The sequence below is a fragment of the Crinia signifera genome, chromosome 7, assembly GCF_055691185.1.
Source record: "Crinia signifera chromosome 7, ASM5569118v1, whole genome shotgun sequence".
NCBI lineage: Eukaryota > Metazoa > Chordata > Amphibia > Anura > Myobatrachidae > Crinia > Crinia signifera.
The window spans coordinates 182,569,532-182,597,261 of NC_139223.1; the positions used below are offsets into that span (position 1 = coordinate 182,569,532).

At 45.2% G+C, this 27,730-nt stretch overlaps 1 protein-coding gene and 1 pseudogene across 1 annotated transcript in view; one reads left to right on the top strand and one right to left on the bottom strand.

Annotated features, from left to right (window-relative positions):
• LOC146021315 (transient receptor potential cation channel subfamily M member 8-like) overlaps nucleotides 1-27,730 on the top strand; it is a gene marked incomplete at its 5' end in the record, with an annotated part of 560,542 nt that overhangs the window by 210,945 nt on the left and 321,867 nt on the right. The window contains one exon of the mRNA XM_083155109.1: nucleotides 14,656-14,785. Within this exon, the coding sequence (XP_083011235.1) occupies nucleotides 14,656-14,785 (130 nt within the window). The remainder of the gene's footprint in view (nucleotides 1-14,655; nucleotides 14,786-27,730) is intronic.
• Nucleotides 25,667-25,783, bottom strand: LOC146025277 (5S ribosomal RNA; annotated as a pseudogene).

Below are 27,730 nucleotides of genomic sequence, written 5' to 3' on the forward strand. Positions count from 1 at the left end.
TCGACAGAGTCATAAAGTAAATTTTTTTTTGACCCTCATTAGGTCAACAGGGGTCACCTAATGACTCTCTCAACCTAATGACTCTGTCGACCTAACCCATGTTGACCTAGTCTCATGTCGACCTAGTCTCATGTCGACTTTCCTGCATTTCGACCTAGACACATGTCGACCTAATGGTGATGACTTCATGACTGTCTAACAACTATCTGTTGACCCAATGACCGTATCCCCTTTTGACAGACATATTTGTATTCCTTTTCAGGTGTATTCCTATTCTAGGTGTATGATTGCATACGCCATCGAAAGAATACAAATTAAAAAACCCGATGTGTGGTCCCCCTGCCCGGCTACGAGCCCCGGACTCAAAGAGCCTGGTCCTGGTTTTCGAAATTCAGAGTTCAAACCAATTTGCAAAACCAGCACCAGGTTCAAGGGCTGGCCCTGGTTCCCAAAATATGGAGGACAAAATGTGTAGTGGTCCCCCAGTATTCGGACATCCAGCACAGGCCCAAAAAGCCAGCAGGGTAATGCCACTGCCGGGGGGAAACTATTTACACTAGTTTCCCCTTCCAAAGAATTAATCTCCTGACTGTTCAGTCCAGGCAGGGACCCTGGGGGAGTGGGGACCCCCCAATGAAGGGGTCCCCCCTCCAGATTTACCCCAACCTGGGCTGAAGCGCTGGTGCCCTAGGGAGATGGGCACCAGACTGATGGATTTGGTGTAAAAAAGTTAACCTTTTGTGTTATGTTGTGGAACTACAAGTCCCAGCAAGCTTGCATCGCATGCAGGGACTTGGAAAACCACAATCCCAACACGCAGGGCATTAATGACCCGCTGGGTCTATAGGTCTATTAGTTCTGCAACATAACAAATAGTTAAATAATACACATACACATAGGACAGTAAAAGTTTATTACACACTACAATCATTCACACACTATACTCACCTATTGGTCCAACTGACTCCTCTTGTGTAGATCACATTCTCATGGATCCATGTAGGCATCCAGGTCAGTTAAAATAAAAAAACAAGACACGTATTGTGTACATTCTCCCCTACCCTGAACTGCGTGATTGGCCGCCCAGCAGTCAATCAGGAGCCGAGTTTCAGCAAAACTCTGCTCCTGATGGGCGGGCAATCGCACAGGTTGGCGGGGAGGAATTTAAACAAATGTGACCCTTCATTATAGGAACGTAGATTACTCTGTCTAACTGTGCCTCAACCCAAGCTATTTACAATACATAGAGCTTTAGAATCAGCTAGCATGTATTTGGCTTTAATGCTGTTAGAATAGGATAAATACCTCTAACTATATTTTGCACATATATTAAAGTACCCTTTAAACCTTGGTCCAAAGGGTAAATTCTGTTTCCATCTTTAAGTCCTTTCGCTCCCCTTATGAACACCTAAAACTCACCAGATAATTGTCTATTTATGTTTGTTTTAAGCAATAATACAATACACGGTATAATGGTGTACCATTAAGATGCAGAATTATACAAATAGAAGCATATCCATTCCAAACATTGGGGGTTATTCTAATCCACTCTTTCTGACAAAATCCTTCTTAGATGGACAAAACCATGTACATTGCAGGTGGGACAGATGTAACATGTGCAGAGATAATTAGATTTGGGTGAGTTATTTTGTTTCGGTGCAGGGTAAATACAGACTGCTTTATTTTTACACTGCAATATAGATCTCACTTTGAAGTAAAATCCCACCCAAATCTAATTATCTCTGCACAAGTAACATCTGCCCCACCTGCAGTGCACATGGTTTTGCCCATCTAAGAAGGATTTTGTCAGAAAGAGTGAACCAGAATAATGCCCATTGTGAAGAATACACCCTTTAATTATTAACTGGGGCAGCACGGATGGTGTAATGGTTAGCATTACTGCCTCACAGCGCTGAGGTCATGGGTTCGATCCCCACCATGGCTCTAACTGTGCGGAGTTTGTATATTCTCCCCGTGCTTGCGTGGGTTTACTCCGGGTACTCCGGTTTCCTCCCACAATCCAAAAATATACAGATAGGTTAATTGGCTTCCAACAAAAAATTAACCCTAGAATGTCTGTGTGTGCATGTACATGTGGTAGGGAATATAGATTGTAAGCTCCACTGGGGCAGGGACTGATGTGAATGTTCAAATATTCTCTGTAAAGCGCTGCGTAATATGTGTGCGCTATATAAGAAACTGTTAATAAATAAATAAAATAAATTAACTGACCCGGGTAGTCTTAGTATAGTTGTGCGCAGTTGGGGCCCTTTAGTGTATCCCTCGATTTGTAATATAGGTTGAGTATCCCGTATCCGGATATCCGTTATCCGAATTATTCCAAAAAACATGTTTTTTTTGGAATAGTTTGAAATTTTTTTCTCTCCCACCCCCCCCCCCGACCCTTTTTTTATACTTACCTAATCCCCCGGCATCCACGGCAGGCCTTCAGCTTCATCTCCGTCACCAGCGTGCCTGGGAACTGACACAATGCACTCCTGGGACCGCTGAAGACGCCGGAGATGAAGCTGAAGGCCTGCCATGGACGCTGGAGGACTCCATAGACGACGAGGGACCATCGGGGACCCACCAGGGGACAGGTAAGTATGTAAAAAAAAATATTCCAAAAATCATAAAAATCCCTTATTCGGAATGCTCGTGGTCCTGAGCATTTCGGATAAGGAATACTCAACCTGTATTTGGATGAAGAAACAAGTAGAAACTCCCCCATTTATTTATTTATTTACAGGTTCTTATATAGCGCAGCAGATTCCATTGCGCTTTACAATTGTAGACAGTGATAAAACAAACTGGGTAACAACAGACAGACTTGGAGGTAAGAGGGCCCTGCTGCAAGGGATATAGGAGGGAAACACAAGGACAGGCATCAGTAATAGCATAGCAGTCCCACCAAGTTACAGGTCCAGAAGGGAAGCTATATAATACATAAGTTCCTCAGCAGGTTATGCGTGTAGAATTTAAATATGATAGGCTTGCTTGAAGAGGTGAGTTTTCAGGGAACGCTTGAATGTTTGGAGGCTATTGGAGAGTCTTATTGTGGAGAGTCTTATTGTGCGTGGAAGGGCATTCCATAGGGTGGGAGCAGCCCGATGAAAGTCCTGTAATAGTGAATGGGAGCTAGTGATCCGTGCAGAACAGAGACGCAGATCTTGTGTAGAGCGGAGTGGTCGAGATGGGAGATATTTTGTGATAAGTGCAGAGATATAAGCTGGTGCAGTATGGTTAATAGCTTTATATGCTAGCAGAAGTGTTTTATATTGAATGCGGTAATATACAGGCAACCAATGGAGGGACTGGCAGAGCGGATCAGCAGACGATGAGCGTCTTGTAAGGAAGATCAGCCTAGCAGCAGCATTTATAATGGATTGCAGTGGTGAGAGTCTGTTCTTGGGAAGACCAGTTAGGAGACTAAGACCATTTCTGTAGTATTTAGCAAACTTGTTATATAGCTGCTGTTCTTCTCAACTCCTGGGGTAATGTTCCAGCTGTAACTTACTGCAGATTATGAACTGAACTTTCTGTACTGGGGTGTGGTATATTTACCCGACAGTTGGGATTCTGACAGTCATTACTCAGACATCGGAATCCGGAATGCACAGCGGGGGGGCCGCAATGACGCCCCTTGCGGGCTCGCTGCGCTCGCCACCTATTTTATTCTCCCTCTATGAGGGTCGTGGACCCCCACGAGGGAGCAGTCGGGATTCTGATGTCGGAGTAATGACTGTCGGAATCCCGACTGTCGGGGAGCCGTCCGGCACCCCTGTACTGTATGTAACTTTGTATAATATATATAGATCAATCTGCTACTTTTGTTTTTATTTGGCTGCCTGTTAATTATTTTAGTTGCTTATTCTCCACAAATATTTCAGTCATATTAAACTTTCAACTCGCTGTCACAGTGCAGCCAGTTCAGTGTAATTAGGTAACTTGCAAACTCCTGTTATGACAAGTTTATGTAGCAAGTGCAACGATGCCAGTGCAATTGCAATGATGTTCCAAAAGAGAATATCTTCTAATACAACTAGATATACACAAACTGGATTTGTTGTTTCCTTTACAGTCCACAATTTATCCTATATGAAGTTTTTATTTCATGACAAATAATAGTATTTGACTAGCAGGGGCGGATTGGGACTTGAATTCGGCCCGGGAGCGGGGAGCAGGGGGTGTGAAGGCAGAGTAAGTAATGGGGGGGAGATGGGGTGGTGGCGGCATAAGTATTGCGGCACGCATTTTGGATTTGAGCAAAGTGCCCAGCCAGCCCATGGGGGAGTGCGACCGGCCTGTTTTTATGAGTTTTGGGTCGGCCCAACGGGAAATGGCCCGGTTTCCCAACCGTGTTGACTAGTCTCTTAGGGGCAGATTTATTAAGCTTGGAGAAGTGATAAACTGGAGATAAAGCGGAGAAAAGGTAAAAGGATATAAAGCACCAGCCAATCAACTCCCAGTCTTTTTCAAACACAGCTGATTGGCTGGTGCTTTATCTCCTTTTACCTTTTCTCCGCTTTACAGTATCTCCAGTTTATCTCTTCTCCAAGCTTAATAAATCTGCCCCTTAATCCTTGAAGCCCTTGTCACAATACCCCTGCTCTAGAGGATACATATGCAGTGGTTAGGTAAGCAGTGCTTTCACTATCTATGTCAGATTAGTCTCTCCCTCTGCTACCGCTTCTCAGATGCAATATGCCAGCCACAGCTCCTATTAGGGGAAGCTCTCCACACCTCTGTCCCATTCCCTGCACCTCTTCAAATGGGTGCCGGACGGGTCCCGACAGTCAGGATCCCGACAGTCATTTACCCAATGTCGGAATCCCAACTGTTAAAACACAGACAGACGGGTTCCCAATGGCCATCGGCTATTCTCCCTTGTGGGGGTCCACGACCCCCATAGAGGGAGAATAGGTGGCGAGCGTAGCGAGCCACTGTTCCCGCAGCGTGGCGAGCACAGCGAGCCCGAAGGGGCTTTGTTGCGCTCGCCATGCTGTCTGGGTCCGGCCAGTCGGGATCCCGACATCGTGCTAATGACTGTCGGGATCCTGACTGTCAGAACCCTATACCAAGCCCCTTCAAATCTGGTGCTTAATACCCCTTTTACACCGCTGAAAAATCAGGGTCAGCAGCGGGTCAGACCCGGATCTGCGGCGGTGTAAATGGGGTCAAGCCGTGTCCATTTACATGGGTCCTCTACCCAGGTCCTGACCTGGGTAGAACATGCTTAGGACCCGTGTAGAGGCCGGTGTAAATGGTCCCGCTGCGGGTTGAGGCAGCAGCGGGTTTGTGCATGGCGTGAGGAGGGGGGAGGTAAGCTGTCAGGCTGCTGAGGGGGGGGAGACGAAGGGGATGTATGCTGGCCACGGCTGCTACTGTAACTCCCCCCTGCAGCCGCAGGGTCACTGCGGTGGATGGGCAGTCAGCAGTGGGGTCCCTGCGGTGGATGGGAATTAGTAGCGCTTGCCATCCGCCGACGGGATCCCACGCACTGACAGCCCATCTGACGCAGGGACCCCGCGGCTGCATACATAGCCCCCGTCTGGGATAACGCCATGCTGCTGTACGGGGAGGCGGCTGCTGATGGGCTCCTCTCCAGCACAGCTCGGATACCTGTCTTTTGCCTAGCTGCTGTAGAACTACAAGCCACAGCAATATTTGCAGCCTCTGGGAACAGCAGATGCAAAACAGTGGGCCCTCTCCGTGTACAGCCGGTGTTGTTATGCACCTCTGGCATCATTGCTCTATCAGCGTCCATACAGCAGCTGCACCTATAGTATCATTGCTCTGTGTCAGCGTAACAGCTGCACCTGTATCATTGATGCTCTCTGTCGGTGTCAGTACGCAGCTGCGCCTATAGGATTCTTGTGTTGGAGTGAGTAGAATTGCTTATAACTCAGTGTTGGTGTCAGTACTACACCTACAGTATAGCATCATTGGGGCAGATGTATTAAGCCTGGCAAAGAGATAAACTGGAGATAAAGTGGAAGAAGATAACGCACCAGCCAATCAGCTCCCAACTGTCATATTTCAAACACATCTGATTGGCCTGAGCGTTAACACCTTCCACTTTATCTCCAGTTTATCTCTTCACCAGGCTTAATACATCTGCCCCATTGTTTTGTGTCATTGTGACAGCTGCACCTATAGCATTATTGATCTGTGTCAGAACAGCATCTGCACCTGTAGCATCATTGCTCTGTGTCGGTGTCCATACGGCATAGGCCCCTATAGCATCAGTGAAACAAGTTGTGTGCTACAATATACAGTCTGTAATGTTGTCTCGTCACTTAAATGAGGCCAGGACAGCACTGTTACAGCAAGAACAGCCTCCGTGCTGATGATCTGTGTCATAATGACATAACTATTCGAATGTCAGGAGAATACAGTACATGTAATGCCTGTGTATTGCTATACACACGTGCCATGTACAGTATAGTACTGCAGACAAAGATGCAGAGAGATAATGGGTGAGTGACTGTGTGACAAAAGCACAATCCTCTCATTGCACGGCCTGTAATGAATTCTAGAGAACAGCAATTATTCCAAATGGTTCCCCTGACGATAACAATGGCCAAGCCGGGGTTTTCATTTTTGAGGTGTTTATAGCACCTGGCCCTAGGGTTACCACCTTTGTGTTGAGCGATTTCTGGACAGTGACCCGCCCCTTGACACACCCACAGCCCACCCATTGACCCGCCCCCATTTGCTTCAAATCTATTCTTGATTTCGCACACATTAATACCACATACACGTTACGTCACACACTGTAATGCCCATTACAAGTTATGCCACACAATGATGCCCATTATATATTATGGCACACACCGTGATGCCCATTACACGTTATGCCATGAGTGGACAATTTTTTTTAAAAATAGGGAGAAAATGGACAGTGCGCCCCGAAGGCGCGTACCAAAAATGTGCCCCATAATGCCTATTACACGTCACACATCCATATTATACCACATGCCATAGTCTCTATTACACATTATGCCAGGGCTCAACAATTTTTTATAAAAGAAGGACAACAGTGGCCATGATGCCCATTACGAGTTATGCCAGGGCTCAACAATTTTTTAAAACTAAGGATAACAGGGATAGTGCGCGTCGAAGGCGTGCGCCAAAAATTTACACCGTAATGCTTGTTACAAGTCACACACCCATTACATATTATACCACATGCCATGATACCTATTACATGTTATGCGACACTCCGCAATGCTCAATTCCTATTATGCAACATGCTATAATGCCCATTACATGTTATACCAAACACTGTACAGTAATTCCCATTCCACATTTTGCCACACACTGTAATGCCCATTACATATAATACCACATGCCGTAATGCCTATTACATATTATGCCACATAAGTGCCGCTTACCTACATGCTTGCTGCTACGGGTTTCATGCTCTATGCCAGGGGTTGCATGCTCTATCAGTCAGGTCAGCAGGAGCAGAAGAGAGGGTCCCTGTTCAGGGTAGGAGGGGACCCTAGGGCCTGCTAAGGCAGGGGGGCAGCCACAGCCACAGGCAGCCCACACAGGGCTGGAGACAGCACTGGCCTGCAATACACAGTTGTGGGGCTGGGGTGTGCAGTGGAGGGTGCCTCGGTAGTCTGTCAGACAGACACTGACTGGGACTTGGGTCTCTGGGACAGCTGGTATGGTGTCAGTGTCACTCAGTCTGGACAACAGGCCAAGCAGTAAAGCAGCAGGGGGCAACTTAGGGCTCCTCAGATAGCCAGCGCAAGTCTGCTACACAGCAGCAGCCTGGGGGAGGCACTTTTACTGTTACTGATGGTAGGCAGTGGAAGCACACTAGAATGGCTGGACATGCAGCATCCAGCCTGATGTCAGCCAACCTTATAATTAAAATGTCGTCGGAATCCTTGACATTGACCCCTGACACTGCTCTCTAACACTGACCCTGACACAACTCTCTGGCACAGCTCACTGACAATGCTCCCTGACACATCTCTCTAACATTGACACTGCTCTGTGACACAGCTCTGACACTGCTCCCTGACGCTGACTGACACTGCTCCCTGACACAGCTTTCTGACACTAACACTTAAACACTTTCTGACACTAACACTTAAACATTAAAAAAAAACAGAAAACTGCTTGAAAAGTAGCGGAGGCTCGAGGTCCCGGGGATGAGGTGCTGCCCAGGGCCGGTGTAAGTGCTATCAGCGCCCCAGGCGGGGAGGGAGGGTGTTTGCCCCGCCGCACACCAGGTACACGGAGGGGGTCGATGCGCCCTGCTGCCCAAGAGCCGATCTGCTCCATTTGCGGGCTCCACGGGGATGATGTGCGGCCAGTCACCCGCTCCACGTGGTGAGTTTGGATATGCTGTGGGGAGGGGGGGGTTTGATGCGGCCACCGATCTGCTCTAGGGGGGGATACGGCTGTAGGCTCCACAAGAGATTTTATGCAGCCGCCGGCGATACAGCTGCAGGCTCCAAAGTAGGAGGTGTGGGGTTGGGGATATCTGCGGGCATGCTCACCTGGCTCCAGGGGGGGTGACTTGCTCCAAACCTCCGCCCTCCAGTGGCCCACCAGGAGCACTGACATGGCGCTTCTTACGAGCAGCAGCAGCCGCAGTTACACTTACTGTTCTGTGTCTCATGTCTCATGTAGCAGCGCACCTGCTCCCACAGGACTAACACATGTCCCGCACATCTGCCTGCTACAACGCCGACCCCGCCCGGCTATTTCAAATCTCACGGTCCGGCAGTCAATTAGAATCCACCACTCCTGATTGGCTGCTGAACCGCGAGATTTGAAATAGCTGACGAGCAGACAGGTCTGCACAGCGGCTATCTCTCCCCGTGTCAACTCCCAGCACATCTCCTCACCTCATGCTCTAGTAGTCACTAGTGGTAGTGGCAGCACGGTTCCCGGACATTGTATAGTCCGGGAACGCCACCCGTCCGGACTCCGGACATCTGTCTTAATTACCGGACTGTCTGGCGTAATCCCGGACGGGTGGTAACCCTACCTGGCACTGAAACCAAAAATGCCCAATTTTAATGACATCCACAAGGAAAGGCAGGGCTGACCCAGGTCCAGTGTAAATGGTGCAGACCCAGGTCCGACCCAGGTCAAAGTGCTGTGTAAATGGGGTATGAAGCAGGGTCCAGCCCTGGAAACTCCAGCGTTAGAAGACCAGGGTCCAACCAGGGTTTTTGGTGTAAAAGGGGTATAAATGTTCATTGTAAATGCAAATGTCTCTGAGACACAATGTGGTGTACAGTTTCCATCTCACCACTGGGTGACTTCATAACCCAGCTGTCTGCTTTGTCTCCTCAGCTCAGCTCCTGACAGGCAGCCACTTCCCCAGACTCTCTGACAGGCTGCCACTCCCCCAGACTCTCTGACAGGCTGCTGTTGGGGCTATCCCTTACTGTACTAGGCTCCACAGCACAATCCACTCCTGCTGTAAGGGCTTTCAGTACGTCTATATAAATGCATACCCTCCAGCAAGTGAGGGTCAGAAATCGGTACATTTTTTAAAAAATATCGGAGAGGGGCATGGCTACGGGAAAGGGGCGGGGCCACACCTCCTTTTGTATACTTTTAATACCTGTGTGTGTGTGTGAGTTGAACATAATCACTTTACCTGCCCTGCCCCGCTGGTCCTCTCCTGCTACGCTTCATTGTCCCTGCTGCACAGTGCACTGCAGTGCACACATACGAGTCCAGACAGCATGCATGACTGAGTGAAGTTCTCCAGTCTATCCCTGAGCAGGAGGAGGTGGGCCCGCCGTGTTGCACCTTGGGAGTTGTAGTCTTGTTTGGCAGCTCCCCTTCAAGCTCCCTGGGGAATAGCTGGTGGTCGGAAACTACAACTCCCAGAGTCCCTGCGGCCTCTGAGAAGTGAAGGAAGGAGGTGCCTGTCAAGCGCTGTGGCTGAAGGCTAGAAAACCGGTACAATCGGTGCAGCACGGCTTCCTGACCGTGCGGGGTTTCGCTGCCCGGCAGAAGCTGGAGCTTGTAAAATAGCCCTTACTGCTAAATCATCAACAGGCCTCTACTATCACTACGGCAGCTGCTCTTGCTCCCCCTTCTGACAGCTGGCTCACCGGGCCGAGACCCTGGCAGCAGATCAGGAGGAACTCTCCATCCACCTGCTCCTTACTTCCACTGTCCCCAGCCGCTGCTGCTGTGTTTACAGCCAGCTATTTTGCAAGCAGCAGCGGGGACAGACAAGGTGTACAACACTGGCCGGGGGATCAGAAGTCTGACAGACTCTCTGTCAGCTGCTCTATTTATACCCCTCTTCTCAGCTGGCCACACCCACAACTCTTTCCCGCCTTCTGCCTCCCTCACACTACAGCTGACTGGATAATCGACAGCCTCACAGTCAGCTTTGTACATGAAGTATCTAGTACTTTATTTCACTGTCATTTAACCCTAAAATAATTGCCCCTAATGTATATAGGTATTTATACCCTACGGCATCTCCCTATGCCACATATATATATTTTAGCCAATATACAGTATTTTCATAAATATATACATACATGAAATACATACTGTAAATTTATATATTTACACATGGATTTATTATTTAACCCCTTTTTTGGGTTACAATTCTGCTCAAGTCAATTTAACCCTTTATAAGTGTTACACAAACATTCCTGTTATTCCCGATCCACTGGCAACGCGTACTGTCGGTTTGTTATTTTACCTGTCCTGGATGCTACATGGAACCAAGAGGACGTGATCTACACCAGAGGAGTCAGTAAGTATAATTTCCTTCCACAGATACCTGTACGGACTTCTATTAGAGAAGGGGACAGACCAGCATTGGACCAATAGGTGAGTATCGTGTGTGTATGACAACTTTTATTGTCTTATGTGTCCATGTATTATTTAACTATTTGTTATGTTGTAGAACTGTAAGACCCAGCAGGCCCATTAATGCCCTGCATGCTGGGAATTGTGGTTCTCCAAGGCCTGCATGCAGTGCAGGCTTGCTGGGACTTGTAGTTCAACAGCATACCACCATTTTATATTCTATTATTACACTTAAATCAGCCCTTTGCCCCCCGATCTGAGTTTCAGCCCAGGCAGGGTTAATTCTGGAGGGGGGACCCCATCATTGTGGCGTCCCACTTCCCCAGGGTCCCTGCATGGGCTGAGCAGTCAAGGGGATTAATGCTTTGCCCGGGAAACTAGTATAAATAGTTTCCCCCCGGCTGTGGCATTACCCTTCTTATTTTGTCTCCCGTATTTTGGGAACCAGGACTGGCCCTTGAGCTTGGTGCTGGTTTTAGATATTGCGGTGAAACCCAATTTGGTTTGGACCAGTTCTTTGACCCGGTTCTTTGACCCTGGGGCTCGTTACAGCCTTGGGGGGGACCCCACATCATTTTATTTAGTTATTTTTTTTACACAGGGCAGCCTGTGCACATTTGACTGATCCATGCAGGCTGCTGATTCGTGCAGCCTCGCATGCGATACCTCAGCAACTGCCCGATGTATCATATGTGACCTCAAGCAATTGCTGCCAAATCCTGCCGGATCCAATAAATCTTACGTGCAGCACTTGATCTCTGGATCTGATCCAACATGCACGGGGCTGCACATCGGATCGGAATAAGTTAGGGCAAAACATACGATTTGGGCACTTTTCCCCCCCGATTTCTTGGCCTGATCCATTGTAAAAGTGTATGGCCAGAATAACTTATACCCCAGGTTTTTTTTATTATATATTTTTTTTATTGTACATATATCATTACAATATACACAATTAATAAATGCGCATTCATATAAAGGAAAAGAAAGTTACATAAATATCACATACCTCACAAAAATACACAAGGCGACCATTAATACAGTAATACCCCTTTTACACCAAAAATCCTGGATCCGACCCGGCATTTGGAAGAAGGATACAGATTTTCTCCATTTACACTGCGGTGCCTACCCGCAGTGTAGACGGAGGCGGTGCTTGGAGATGACATCATTTCCAAGCCCCAGGATCGCGGTGATCGCGCCGGATACACCAATCGCCGTGCTGGGGGAAGCCCAGCACCAAGGTAAGCTGCTGGGCTACCCCCAGCCCCAGTGCACCCCACCAGCTGCCGTCCGGGAGGTGAATGGATGCTGCACACAGGCATCCATTCACCTCCTCCGCTGTCGCCGCTGCTGTCTGCAGGGTATAGCAGACAGCAGCGCAGGCTGTGTGTGTGTGTCCCCCCCCCCCCCCCCCCCGTCCAACCTGCGGACACTGCGGTCCATAGGTTGGACGTCCCCCATTGATGTAAATGAGAGCCGGGTCATCAGACCCGGCATACCCATTTACACTGCCCTCTACCCAGGTCCTCGCTGTATTCTAGAAGTCCCGTGTAAAGGGACATGGCGTGTCACATTTATACGCCTCTGACCCGCCGAAGACCCGGAGTTTTGAGGCGGTGTAAAAGGGGTATTACTTTCATTCAGGAGTCACATTTGCACATTTACATATGGGGTGACCTCCTTATATGCAGGGCATGGCGAGACTAGACTAAACTCCTATAATCTCTTCTTGAGGGATAAATTTGTCTCCAATGTGAGGTTATTCTCCTGAACCTATCTCATTTGGTTTCCATTCAATTAGGGCAAAGAAAACCTTAATCTTCTCTTGAATTTGGGGAGATAAGGTCTCTATAAATCTACCCCATATTTAAAAAAAATATTTTGCTTTATGTATAGATGCCTCCATCCAGTCCATTAAAAATATACAATTTATCCAGAAACCTTTTTATAACTGGGGGTTGTGGCTGTATCCAAATTTGCAATATCCTTTTTTTTTTTTTTGAGACCGCCGATATATATCTAACAACAATTTTCCTTAATCTCCCCGACCTTTCCTTCCCATGCCAAGGGGTTTTATACTAAATATTGCCCATTCTGTCATTAGTTGAAAAACACTGTGTATACTGGGTAAATAGATTTTATAAACCCTTCCACATTTTTCAAAAAGCAAAGCACCACAGGGCATCCCCAAAAACAATGGACCAGATCTGCCCCACTAGTCCCACATTTCAAACAATTACTATTATTGGCTAGTCCTATCTTGTTCTCCTATTTGGGGAAAGATACGCTCTATAATAGATTTTCAAAAGTAATTCTATATAGGTCGGTTTAGGTAGCATATTGCATATATTCTCTAATTCAGCATGTAGAGAGCCTTATTCTGTTCACTCCCTCTGGCAAATTCCTTCTTGGCTGGACAAAAGCATGTGCACTGCAGGGGGGCAGTGGTAACAGAGTTAGATTTGGGTGGGGTTTTACTTCAAAATGAGATATATGTTGCAGTGTAAAAATAAAGCAGCCAGTATTTTTCCTGCACAGAAACAAAATAACTCACCCAAATCTAATTCTATCTGCACATGTTACATCTGCCCCCCTGCAGTGCAGCATGGTTTTGTCCATCTAAGAAGGAGTTTGCAAGAAGAAGTGAACCAGAATAATGCCCAGAGTATTCTCAGATAAGGCTGGAAATATCTCTGTCCATCTTCCTATACCCGTTTTTATTCCTTTTCCCACCGACATAGTTTTAAGAAAATTAACATAGAAAGAGAGGGCTTTTTTGGGGGGGATGGGATTGTAAAAATATCTTATTTAAGCCATTGGCCCAGTCTTCTTCTTTAAATATTTGGATTATCCCATGTACGTAGTGCTGAGCTTGGTTGAATGCAAGATCAAATACTCAAGTTTTTGACCCTGCACCCCCAGCCATTGTCCACTATAGAAAAAATTATTATACCCCACAGAAATGCCCCTTGCAATGTATTGCCCCGTACTGTGTGGAACATAATATGGTGCAAGAGGCATTACTGTGTGCAGCATAATACAGTATGTTGCAAGGGGCATTACTGTGTGACACAGTAATGCCCCTTGCACCATATTATACCCCAGTATTATACCCTTGGCACGATATTACTGGATATATGCCTCACTATGTGAGGAATATATCCAGTAATGAGTAAGCAATCCCAGCTGTTTGCGTCTTCCTTCTTTCACATATATAAAATCTAGTAAATGTCTTCCACAAAATGTGTGCTTCCTCCTCTAGTTTCTTTCAAAACTGTCCTCAGGCACTAGGTGCAAGTGAATGGCTCGCCCAGCCCTAGACTTGTACAATTTTGCCACCTACTGTATGCCCACTTGTGTTAATAGTGATTGGATATACGCTATTTTTCCATACTTTTTTCTTTAGTCACTTGTTCACGTTTCGACAATGTGACTGAAGAGCCCATAATTTCTCCCATAATTTGGTAAATACATTTATTTATTTATTTATTAACAGTTTCTTATATAGCGCAGCATATTCCGTTGCGCTTTACAATAGATTTTATTCTCAATTCACACAGACTAGAATTCACCAGTTATACAGAGTATTAGTAAGCCTGCTCGAAGCAAAGCTACCATGTGCATCTGTGTTTGTGCATGAATGAGAAAGAGATGTAGTTTCACTCACTGCCGAAAGATGACAGTGTTTCGAAGACACACGGTCACTAGACGTATATATAGAAGATAGTGTTTCAATTTTTGTGCTGTTTACGTTAGTTATTAAAACATCATGCAAAGTCTAATGTGCGTTTCCCTCTTTCTTTTTAACACTGGTAAATATGCGACTGTCTGCAGACAAGAGGATGCATCCTGGCTGCGCTTGGTGCTACCAAAATGCTGAAGAGCCTGGCAAACATAGTGAATAATACCAGTTATACCGAGGAATTGGAAGAGATCACAAATGACTATAAGACCAGAGCAGTGGGTAAGTTGCAAACTAGAACTAATTGTAAGCAAGGCCACCAGTAAATCGAGGGCCCAGATACTATGTAGAGGGTCCAAGTGTGTGGTGTGACCATGCCCCCTTTAGTACCAGTGGGGTGACAGGGACCACTGTGAAGGCAAAATTTCATTGCCACTTGTCCTCAGTTGTTCAGCACCAACGAGTGCAGACAGCGGTAGCCATGGAGCTATGGGTACCTTTTCACAAGATGCAGACATTATTCAGCAAGACTTGGGGGGGTGGGGGGATTTGTATCAAACATTGGAGAGAGATAAAGTACCAACCAATCTCAAGCTTCTGACTGTCATATTTGATGCTGTGTTTGAAAAATGACAGCAGCGGATTGGTTCTTTAGCTCTTTCCAGGACTTTAGCGCAGGACTGAGGAGGCAGGAATAAGGAGGCAGGCTGGCAATGTTAATTCAGTAGAACTCTTCAGGCTCACTCAGTACTTTACTTGAACTTTGGTTCTATAAAAAGATTAGTGGAAATGGCTGCCTATGGTAAATACAATTTTTGTTTTATTAAATAATGCTAAAGTGATCCTATAATGTGTGTATATATATATATATATATATATATATATATATATATATATATATATATATATATATATATTATAGGATCACTTTAGCATTATTTAATAAAACAAAAATTGTATTTACCATTTTTTATAGAACCAAAGTTCAAGTAAAGTACTGAGTGACCCCGAAGAGTTCTACTGAATTAACATTGCCAGCCTTATTTATTTATATTGCTGGCTGGATCTCAGAGAGCACACACACTTAGGAGCTGTACAGGGAATATCTTCCAATTCCTTTTGGCCCTATTGGGACTTTACACACTGAAAAGGTGGTTGAATGAACTTTTGTAGATATTGGAATTTTGAATTTCTTTATGTACTGAGACGGTCATAGTTACTTTGTTTGAACCTTCAATATACAGGTGTGATAACACCCAAAGACGTTTGTGTCTTTTTCTAATAACATAAGGTATCTACCATTGTAAAGGACTGAGTCCAGTCTCTATTCGACCAATAGAACAACACCTATTGTTTCAGAGCCTTAATGGGCATTTAATGTCTATAAGAAAAAAACCCTGATGAAGTCTCCAAGCGAGATGAAACGCGTTGGGTTCTGTCTTAAAGCTCTGTGAAAATAAAAAGAAAATTTATTCCACAAGAAACAAGAAGCTTCGAGTGTATATTGTTTTTATATTTTTTATCGATTATACATTTATTATAATTTTGGACATCTATAATTATAGGGCGCTGAAGACACTATTGTTGGTGTTATATATATATATATATATATATATATATATATATATATATATATATATATATATATATATATATAAACACCAACTGAGTGCTAATCTTAGTACATGCACTGTATTTTTTTGGGGTGTTCTTTAGCTCTGTCCTAAAATTGGCATAGATCACCTACTTACACCCAGGGCCGGATTAAGGGCCTAATGGGCCTGGAGCTGAAAATGTTCAAGGGCCTACTGTGAATACGGTAGGAGGTGAGTCCAATGCCATATAGACATGTAGAACACTATAAACCTCAGTGTTCCCCAAATATATACATGTAGAAAAACGGCATAAATGTGTAAACTAGGAATGCAATTTTAATGCTAATGATTTATAGCCAACTATGTGGTGTCTGCTGATCATCATTCTGTCATGGTGATGGGCCTATTTTTAAGTAGAGGCCTGGAGCTGCAGCTCCATCTGCCCCATTGTTAATATGGCCTCTGTGCCTCTCTCTCTCCCTACAAAATGCTCCCACATGTAAATTGCCTTGGGGACCCCACAATTCTGAGTTTGGTCTGCATGGGGTGTGGCCAACCCATTTTGGGCTACATATACCTAATTCAGTAATGTTTCCCATCCACATACATATATATATATATATATATATATATATATATATATATATATATATATATATATATATATATATATTCACTTCTTTGAGGCTTTTTGTTCAACTATGCATTCAATCAGTGGTAGCGTACAGTACCACTCTTTAGCTCTTTCTATATGGAGTTCCTGGGTTACATTAAGTATAGATGTACAAAGAGATCTGAAATAATCAGGGAGAATAACAGATTAATCATTTGTGGAAGTCTTTCCATATGAGGCGAAGAGCAGTATTACAGTTATTTATAATATTTAGCATGTTGTGGGTTCTAATAAACTAAATATGAAAAATTAAGTTGCAATATTAAAATGAGTTTTGTAGTATTGTGAAGTATGTGCTGCGCATGCGCTGCTGCCAACATTGCCACTTCTACTGCGACTGCTGGGAACCCCCCAGCGCACAGCGACCACCACACCGCTGCTTATACTCCTCTGAAACCTGGGACCAGTGATCGGTGCTTCGGGAAGAATGCCAGGCATTGGTATCTTTTCTTGGTTCCTAGTTGAGACTTTTTTTTTTCACTTTTAGATCTCTAAATGATCGGCTAGTGCAGGGATGGCCCCCCAATAAGAGGCAATGAGTCCAACTATAAATACAAAACACCAAATAAGACATTTCTATATTATTATTACAGCACTCAATTACAGGCTACAGAACAGCAAAAACACACCCCTGAGGAGCTGAAATAAAGATGGCCACTAAAAGGGTCCTCCCTGGCATCTCCATTTATCATTTCATACAAGAAAGAAGGCTGGATTTACTAAGGTGGGAAAGCCAAACCCAGCCCTCCTGTCTCACCAGAGATTTCAGCGGTATGCCAGTGTGGTGAAGGGCACATGCAGAGAGCTCAGCGGCATGTCAGCGCGGCAGGGCTCAACTGGAAGAGCTGACAGCCGTGGGTAACAAAGACTTTAGCGGCATGTCAGTAAGTCGGGGATAGCTCGAAGGACTGACAGCCACTGTTAACAGAGGCCTCAGTAGCATGGCAGGGGACAGCTGAAGGAGCTAACAGCTGCTGTCAGCAGAGAGTTCAGCGGCATGTCAGCATGGCAGGTGGCAGCTGGAAGAAACAGCTGTTGCTAACAGAGACCACAGTTATTGTGCGCTACTCCACTGTCCACTGGCTCCTGCACACGCTGCACTGCTGCTTGCCTTCTTTGACTGTGCCACAGTCAGAGGAGACAAGAGGCAGTGCTACATGTGTGGGTGCTGCAACTCATTAAGAAAAGAGCTGCATGTGGCTCAAGAGCCATGGGTGTGCCATCCCTGGGTTAGTGTGTCCATCAGACCAGGGCAGATTGGGATGGAAATGTATGGAAGCAGCCCTAATAGAGGCGTCATCTTTTTAGGTGGTGGGATCTGTTGAGGGAGGTGGGTTAACTACTCAAGGGCATGTTTCTCAGTTAGACACAGTTGCCACCTTCCTGTGCCTCAGCCTTTTCTATGTGAATACAAGAAGTTGGCAAATCTAGAAAACAACAAAATAAATCATGTGCAGCCATCTGGGAAAGTGGCAGGAGCAGGCTGGGAGTGAGGACCGGTCCGGGAGAGCGGCGCGAGATGTAGTGGCAGGCAGGGAGCGGGGACCGCAGATGCAGAGCAGAGACCTGGGGCGCGGCGGGAGAATAAAAAGAAATCCTATTCAAAAGACTGGGGGGCCGCTGATTGGCTGAGAGCTCAGCCAATCAGTGGCCGCCCAGTCTTTTGAATTGGATGGTGTCACACCAGGGGGCTCAGCCGACGAGACTGAGACCTCTGGTGGGGACCTGGACCGGTACCTGAACCGGGGAGATTGGAGAGGACCCTTGCGCATGGAGTGCGCGACAGTGCACCCAGAGCCAATAAGCAGTCAGAGATAAAATACAACCGGAGTTTATTTGCAGATGGTTGTATTATAACAGACAGTAAAGTATGCAGGATAAATGACACAGTTCATGCAGATTGCAATACTTTACAGAGATGGATGGTATCGATGGTGGAACATCGGATGGATATCGGATGTGGAAGCTGTGGGTCCGGAATGACGGACGGAAGGTTGGAGCTTGACTGTGGGTCCGGAATGACGGACGAAAGCTTGACTGTGGGTCCGGAATATTGGACTATCGATGGTGATGTGGGAACATCGGATCTGGGTATCGGATATGGAAGACTGTGGGTCCGGAATGACGGACAGGAGATGAGACTGCGGGTCCGGAATGACGGACGGAAGCAGGAGATCCGGAGTATCGGACTATCGATGATGATGTGGAAACATCGATGGTTGATGATGCTGGAGCATCAGAAGGACCAGAGTCCCGAAGCTAGGCTTGGTCGCTGGGCTGACGAGGCAGGATCACAGGCGGTGGAATAACCTGGACTTCACAGGAGATGGAACAACCTGGAACACACTGCAGCATGGAAAACAACACCAGCAGAGAAATACACTTGCACGGAGACAAGGACAGCTGACCATACACTGGAGACAACTGAAGCACTAGCAATGGTTCTGAGAGCTCCCAGCATACTTATCCCCACTGGGTGGCCAGGATTGGCCGAGGAAGTATGACAGGGAGATCAGAACCAACAGGATTGGACAGCACAGACATGTGACTGGGAAGAACATGGCAGCCCCCATGTCTGCTATGGCGGGAACAGATTCCTACCTGTTAATATGCTTTCCTCTACTCCACCATGGCAGCTACCAATGGGTTAAGTCCTGCAGGGTAGTATTCTGGAAAGGAAACAAAGAGAACACTTGGCCCTACATAAGCCCCTCCCTTCTAGGCCTCAGTGTCTTGTTAAACAGCTTATAATACAAATACATATGGGAAGGGAACTATGCTGCCATGGTGGAGTAGAGGAAAGCATATTAACAGGTAGGAATCTGTTCTTTCCTCTACCTCCCCATGGCAGCTACCAATGGGTTATACCCAAGCAGTAATATAATGGGAGGGATATAATATAATGATAATAATAGGTTACTTCACCTTGTTCTCTTATGAATAATAATTCATACATACAACTGCGCTCAGAACCTGTCTGCCAAACTTCGCATCCGCTGAAGAAGTTACGTCCACTCTGTAGTGCTTCGCAAATGTATGCACTGATGACCAGCATGCAGCTTTGCAGAGTTCTTCGATAGATGCCCTCTCTTTTTCTGCCCAGGAGGCAGACACTGCTCTTGTAGAGTGGGCTTTGATACCTACTGGAGGTTGTTGACCTCCTAACTTATACGCTTCCACTATACATGTTTTTATCCATCTGGAGATGGTCATTTTGCCAGCTCCTTGACCTAAGTTATAACAAAGAGTCTATCAGAATTCCTAGAGGACAAAGTTTTTGTCAAGGTAAATTTTCAGTGCTCTCACCACGTCCAATTTATGCAATCTTTCTTCTTTACTGTTGGTCGGATTTGCGCAGAATGATGGTAACGCAATCTCTTGATTTATGTGGAAGGTTGATACTACCTTAGGTAGAAATTGGGGAGTAGTTCTTAATACTACCTTATCTTTAAAGAAATTAATGAACGGTTGCTTTGCCCACAGCACCTGTAATTCAAACACTCTCCTGGTCGATGTGATGGCCACTAAGAAGACAACTTTAATAATCAACCATTTCATTGATATTTCTTCCATTGGTTAGAATGGGCTTTCTACTAATGTATTCAACACTAAATTGAGGTCCCATGGGGAGACTGGGGAATGAACGGCCGGCCTGATCCTCCTGGCTGCTTGCACGAATCTCTGAATATATTTATCTTCTACCAATTTAGTATCTAGCATGGCGGAAAGTGCTGATATCTGTACTTTGATAGAACTCGTAGAAAGGTTTCTATCTAGCCCCGTCTAAAGAAAGTCTAGTATCGTAGCAGTCTCAGATACCATTCTTTTTGCCCGTTTATAGAAAATCACATATTTCCTCCAGACTTGATGGTATGTTCTTGAAGTAGATCTCTTTCTGGCTTTAAGCAATGTTTCAATCGCCTTACCTGAAAAAAACCTCTGTCTTTTAGTGTCCGGACCTCAGTAGCCACGCCGTCAGCTTCCAAACTTCCGGCTGTGCTCGCCACAGATTGTTCTGACCTATTAGTCTGTCGTAATTGGGTATCGTCCAAGGCTCGTCTATTGCCATCTTCACCAGCTTCATAAACCATGGCCTTCTTGGCCAGCATGGAACAACTGCAATACTGTAGCCTTCTCTTCCTTTATCTTCCCGAGAAGCCTGGCTATTATCGGAACGGCGGAAATACGTACACAAGCTCCGCGTTCCACTCTGCTGTTAGAGCAACCAGTTGCTCTGCACCTTGATCCCAATGTCTGGAGAAAAAACTTTGACCTTTGCATTCTTTGCCGTGGCCTTTAGGTCTATCTGTGGCATGCCCCACATGCTCACCAGGGTATGGACTGCCTCTGTTGACAGCTCCCATTCTCCTGGTAATATCTTATACCTGCTTAGGCTGTCTGCTTGCAGATTCTGGCTTCCAGCCACAAATACTGCCGATAGACTGTTTACTCTGTGTTCTGCCCACTCGATTACTTTCGCCACTTCTGTCATAAGGGTAAGGCTTCTTGTGCCCCCCTGTTTGTTCATGCATGCCACCACTGTCTGGTTGTCGGACCTCCCTACGACATCTTTTCCTAGCAGGTGATCCTGAAGGTGGGTACACGAAATCAGAACTGCTCTTATCTCTCTGAGGTTTGAATGACTTCTGCTCATTTTTCGGGTCCAGACCCCCTGAACCATGTGGTGTCCGCATACTGCTCCCCAGCCAGTCTGGCTGGCGTCGGTTGTTACTACTACTTGACTGGATACTAGGAATTTTTCTTCCTTGATTCAGTCTTTTCTCTTGAGACCATCAGTCGAGATCTTGATATGCACCTTTTGATAAATTTGATTGTTTGATTTTTGTTTCTCCTGTCCCCGTTCCATTGGGTCAGGAAACAATTTTGTAACATCCTCATGTGGAATCGCCCCCATGTTACTGCCTCTAGTGCTGCTGACAGCAGCCCTATCACCATTCGGTGACTCCATTTTGAATTTCTTTATCTGGACTTATGAATTTAATCTTCTCAGATCCAGAATCCGGAATCCGCCGGATGCCCCTTTCTACTACAAAGAACCTTGAGAGCCACGGTTTCAACTGACTTTTTGCCATGTTTATAATCTAACCATGCTCCTCCAGGTACTCCTTCACTTTTTTGTGTGGTTTATTGCTTCTGACCTGCATCTTGCCATAAGGAGGTCGTCTAAGTACGGCCATATGGTAATTCCTTGCATTCTTAGATTTGCGACCAACACGATCAGTACTTTCGTGAATGTCCAAGGAGAGGTGGACCGGCCAAAGGGCAGGGTGACAAACTCATATGTAACATTTTTTTTTTTTTTTTTTTTATTCTGAACCTTAAAAATTTGTGGTGACCTGGAAATATGGGTATGTGCCGATACGCACCCTGTAGGTCTATTGTAGTCAGAAAAACCCCAGGTATGAGGTCGGGAAGGATCCTTCCTCTTCTTGATCCTTCTGTACCCCACTACTACTTTTTGTGCAATCATTTTCTCCAAGCTGGTGAATAATGCTGCCTTCTCTGTCCGGTTTTGAGGGACAGTAGAATCGATCTGCCACGTCCCTGGGTATCTTGCAAACTCTATTTTGTACCCTGATGTCAGAATTTCCTGATTTGTCTTTGACAAAACAGGACCAGACCTGGCTGTACTGTACAGTCTGCCTGTTCGGCATCATTGGTAGTTCTGTTTAGAGGAGAACCTCCCTTTCTGGCCCCTTTGGCCACGAAAAAAGCTTCTGTTGGTCGACCAGGACCTCCTGAAGCTACTGCCCGGCCTGTAAGCCCTTGCTTCTTTAAAGTCCGGTGCTGAATAACGGACTGATCTGTTGAGCGTGCCTCTTTTTGCCATGTCCTGTGGTAGCTAGACCGATTTTCCTCCAGAAATCTTTGTAATTATATCGTCTAGTTTGCTACCAAACAGGTACTTCCCCTGGAATGGCAGGGAGATCAGCTTCTGTTAGATTGCGTGTCAGCTGCCCACGGCTTGAGCCATAAGGCTCTCCTAGTCACCGCTGTAGTCGCAATGGATCTGGCTGCTTATTTGACGACATCTAGGGAGGCATCACACAGAAACTCAACTGCGATCTGTATATTTGCATACTTTGACAAGTTCTGATCTCTTGATACCGTCTAATGTGTCAGACTCTAGGTCTTGACACCAAGACCTTAGCACCCTGGCGGTCACCGCTATGGCTGCTGATGCATTCATAAAGGCCCCCGAGGTAACATGTTTTTTAAAATTTTTGATTTTTCTTTTTTTTTTTTTTTTTTTTTTTTTTTTTTATTTTATTTTTTTGCATTTTTCTGGCCAACCTCTATCTCTCTCTCCATCGCATCCTTAAAGATGTTAGCATCCTCCAATGGAAGGGTTTTTATTAATTTTTTTTTTTTATTATTTTTTTTATTAAATTTTTTATTTAATTTTGTTTTTTAATTTTTTTTTTTTTTTTTATAAAATTTTTTTTTTTTTTATTTTTTTTTATTTAATTTTTTTTTTTTTATTATTTATTTTTTTTTATTTAAAAATTTTTTTTTTTTTTTTTATTTATTTATTTATTTATTTTTTTCGAGATTCTGGCTATGGCCGCATCTACCTTAGGGCATCCTACCACTCATGGACCTGATCCGCTGCAAAGGGATACATCTTTGAAACCTTAAGTGGAATTCCCACCTTTTTATCCGGGTATTTCCACTCTTCTTCTACTATCTCTTTAAGGATTTTAGATAGGGGAAACACCTTAGCCCTTTTTTTCTTATCCATGAAGAGAAGATCCTGTAATTTTCCTTCCTCCTTGGAATACCCTATATTCAGGGACTTACGTATGAGTTCCAGCAAGATTTTCACCAAGACTGGATTAAAATCTGATTCATCCTTATCTTGGTTAATTTCACCTTCTTCTAAGTCTGCCTCCTTTACTAAAGGTTCCTCAGAGTCTGCAGACTCGTCTTATAATATTGCTCTGCTCCTCTTTTTAGATGATACTTTTAGTTATATCCTCTTTAGTAACAAACGTGTCAGCTATTGCTGCTTCAAGCATAATTACTAGTTCTGACATATTCTGGGTTCCACCCTGCTGAATGTCACAGGTGGTTCCAATGCATTTGTCTGGGAGCAGTTAATCACACATAGTGCATTTAGCAGCATGGTGTTTCTAAACAATAAAAACAGTCACCACTGTTATCCATTTGCAATCCTTTCAAATCACTCTAATATTTCTATTCCTCATTCCTGGCTTACCCTGATTTCCTTTGCTGCTTTTTATCTTCCTCCATTATGGCCGCTATCTGCTTTAACAGCTTTCAGCTATAAGCATTAGTAATCACAAGTATTGCAAGCCATAAGATTTTGCTCCAGCATTCACTGCAAGGAGTCTTACCCGGTCTGCTGAGTCCCAGTCTCTTGTGCATTTGTCTGGGCCCTTTTACTGGTGCTGCCTTCCGGACTCTGGAAACCCAGACAGTTCTGCCTTCCAGTGCCCCATTCAAAGCACGCGCCCCAGCATCCTGGCTTCCTTGTGCCCGGAGATCCCAGCGTCTAGTTCCACGCTGCTTGGATGCCTCCAGGCTACTCAGCAGACCCCAGGTACCCCTTACTGCTCTGGGCAGCGGAGACCCGTTCGTTTTTCTCTCCGGCCTCAACCCCATCTACTCCAGGTAGTGGAGAGGGCAGCAGCTCAGGGTAAGCCATGCTCCTACTACCCTGGAAAGGAAAAAAAGACACTGAGGCCTAGAAGGGAGGGGCTTATGTAGGGCCAAGTGTTCTCTTTGTTTCCTTTCCAGAATACTACCCTGCAGGACTTAACCCATTGGTAGCTGCCATGGGGAGGTAGAGGAAAGTGTGTTTGTGCACACCATGCTGGATACTGGGAGCAATGGCGGCGGACAGGTGGATTGCCGTGCACTGGGGACTGTCACTGGGAGACAGGACGCCGGCAGAGATGACGTCTGGACCGCAAGCTGAACTTGCGGAGGCACTTAGCCGGTAGGAAAGTCTGTCTGACAGCTCGGATCGTGACAGCTGGGTTCTATTCTCCCGCTGCTACCGCTCGCTACCATGGACTCTGAGTCTGCTCCTCGGTCCCCACGGCGAGAGGGAGAATAGAAACCATCCTAGTCAAAAGACTGGGCAGCCGCTGATTGCTCTGCATCTGCAATCCCCGCTCCCTGCTTGCCGCTACATCTTGTGCTGCTCCCCCGGACTGGTCCCCACTCCCAGCCTGCTCCGGGACGTCGGGACAACTTGTCCTTAGGACAAGTCACCCTAGTGTATGGGGCCCTAAGGCTTACCTTAAGAAAGTGTCCTACCCCAAACTATATTAAATTCGGTGTCATAGGAGAGACATAGGGAGAACAAAAGGTTTTTGGGGCACACTTGAAATTTTAAGATAGTGAAAAGATGGTGTACACATGGGTGACATAAAATCTAACCTTTATTGATAACACTTTAAAAAGCATATAAGCACACGTCAATTAAGTACAAAGAACATTTTCAAGAATGAATTGATTAAAGACATATGTCAATCAGCATATGAGTATATCTACGGAGTTTATTTTATAATCGTAATATACAATGCAGATAAAAACGAAATTGTAATGCTATAATCGTCAGGTGGGCGAAAATGGTTTGGCAGGGAATTTACCAGACCGTAATTATTAGAACAAGGCAAATCAACACAAGATAATAATATAATAGCAGCATGCACATAAATGTTGCAGAGACTAGTAATGTTTTGTGGTCTTGCTTCAGACCCTCCTGTGTCAGCAAATAATGGACCCAAAAGTAATGATATAAGTAACAGGTTTATATTATTGTTGTTGAAGCGGGATTTAATAGGTAAAGGGAGAGATGAGAATGCTCTTCGTATACATTCGCTGCTTCTGCTGTCCGAGTGTGTGATACAGCACTGGATATTCCCTGATGGTCTCCCAGGAGGTACTGATCCAGCCAGTCGCTGCTTAGCTGCTGAGTTCAGATGGGATCAGGCGGCCCAGCGATGTATGGCTGTATATAGCATTAGATGAGAGAGCCTCAAATGAAACTAGGAGCCAGTTGTCACTTCTGCTTTTCCCCGATGTGGCTCAGGAGAATGAGAGAGTGAGTGAGTCCAGATGAGAGATAATAATAGATTAGAATGAAAGATGAAAGATCAGAAGGGTAAGGAGAGGCACGCTCTCAGAGTAATGGTATATGTGCCCACTGCAGGATTCAATGGATTCGTGGTCACTTGAGCCAGTAATGGGGAATACTGCGCACAATGCCACATGCAGGGGTGAGTAAGGTCTTTATAAATCATAAATCATAGTATGTGCAAGATATATCAATTCATCAGCAACATACATCACAGCATGTGGTTCAAGGTATGTATCAAGACAGTATAACCCGGCGTATTGGTCAAGGACACCAAGTACATGAAAACCAAACCACAGGAGATACAGGCAGTGATTATCAATTTAATTGCCTATTACTAAACAGCTGTGGTGGAAGGTTTTAAATTAGGGTATTTGGTAGTGATTCAATGGTAACAGAAGTGGAGTGGGTAGGGGGATTGAAGAAATAGTATAGGATAATCAATAAAGCAAAACAACAATAGTGTGCAATTAGATTTTTAACCTGAGGGTCACATTAAATGGAGCTCAATTTCTCATATGGTAGACACCTAATTTATAGCGTGCCCCATATGATATCGCATAGAGGTCCTGCTCAGTGGCGGTATTAGGACCAAAGGTCCCGCTCAGTGGCGGTCTCAGAGTGTGTGCGCATCAGACACAGAGTCTGTGCGCCACCGGTAATCTGTGAAACAGAAGGCAGATTACCTCGTATCAAGAGCCGGCAGTATCAGCGCGTGGGTAGACGAGCCGTGCGGTGAGAGCCTCTACCGTCTAAGTCACTCCGGCCGCGCTGCTCTGAGAAGGACAGCGGGAGGGATCTGAGTAGCTGGATAGTTCCCTGACGTCAGAAGACACGTGTTTCGCCCCGATTGGGCTTGATCACAATGACGTGCTGGACTGGGGATTCCCAGTCTGTATAAATGAGGTTTGGCAGGCCAATCCTGCGTTAGAAGAATTGATGGACAAAGGCATGATCCAATAAGAAAAGGGGGTGTGTGGAAGCCGCTGGTGTTTGCAATTATGACATTCACCTGAGATTGTAGTGGCTGAGAAAAAGAAAAGGGATGACTACGTTCGACTGTCGGCACCCTTAGTACTGTGCTGGGATTATGGGTTTAGGGCTAAATTTATGGGTTTAGGGCTAAATTAATGTAAGTAAACATTAATTGGGATATTGTAAATGAGACACCGATGGTGTCTATTGTCATTATGATATGGTTTGGCATAATTAGTGTCGACTATGGTTGACATAAGTTGTGTCGACTATTGGCACCCTGATGCGGTATTGAATTAAAAAGGTAAATAGTGATAATAATGGTGGGAGCAGTGTGGCGATTACCAATGGGTGACAAGTAGGAAGTTATGAGAGCATGCTAAGAAAGGTATTGATAAATATCTGGTACTATTGGTGTCAGATAGGATTAAATTGTAAAGGAAGCTAGGTTTGATCAGTAGAGTGACAATCTAATGTAGTCAACATAATTCGTGTCGACTAATGGTACCTTGGTTGATGTTATTACAAAAAATATATATATATGTAAAATAAAATATTTTATTAGTTGGAGTGTGGAGATATTAATGTGGGGAAATACAAAAAAGGGGGAAAGAGGAGATAAAAGTTTAAACAGAGAATAATTACTATTGGACTTGAGTGGTCTGTGTGGAGACCAGTATAGTGGCCTTGCCGTGGACATGGGTATAGTGGGTTAATATAATAATAATGACGGCTACATTGGGTCTAGTATCTATTAAAATTGGGATATCATAGTGGTTTATCCGTTCTGAAAGAAAAATAAAGATATATAGCATGAAAAGTATACATTATATATCGCATATTTGGCATGTTTA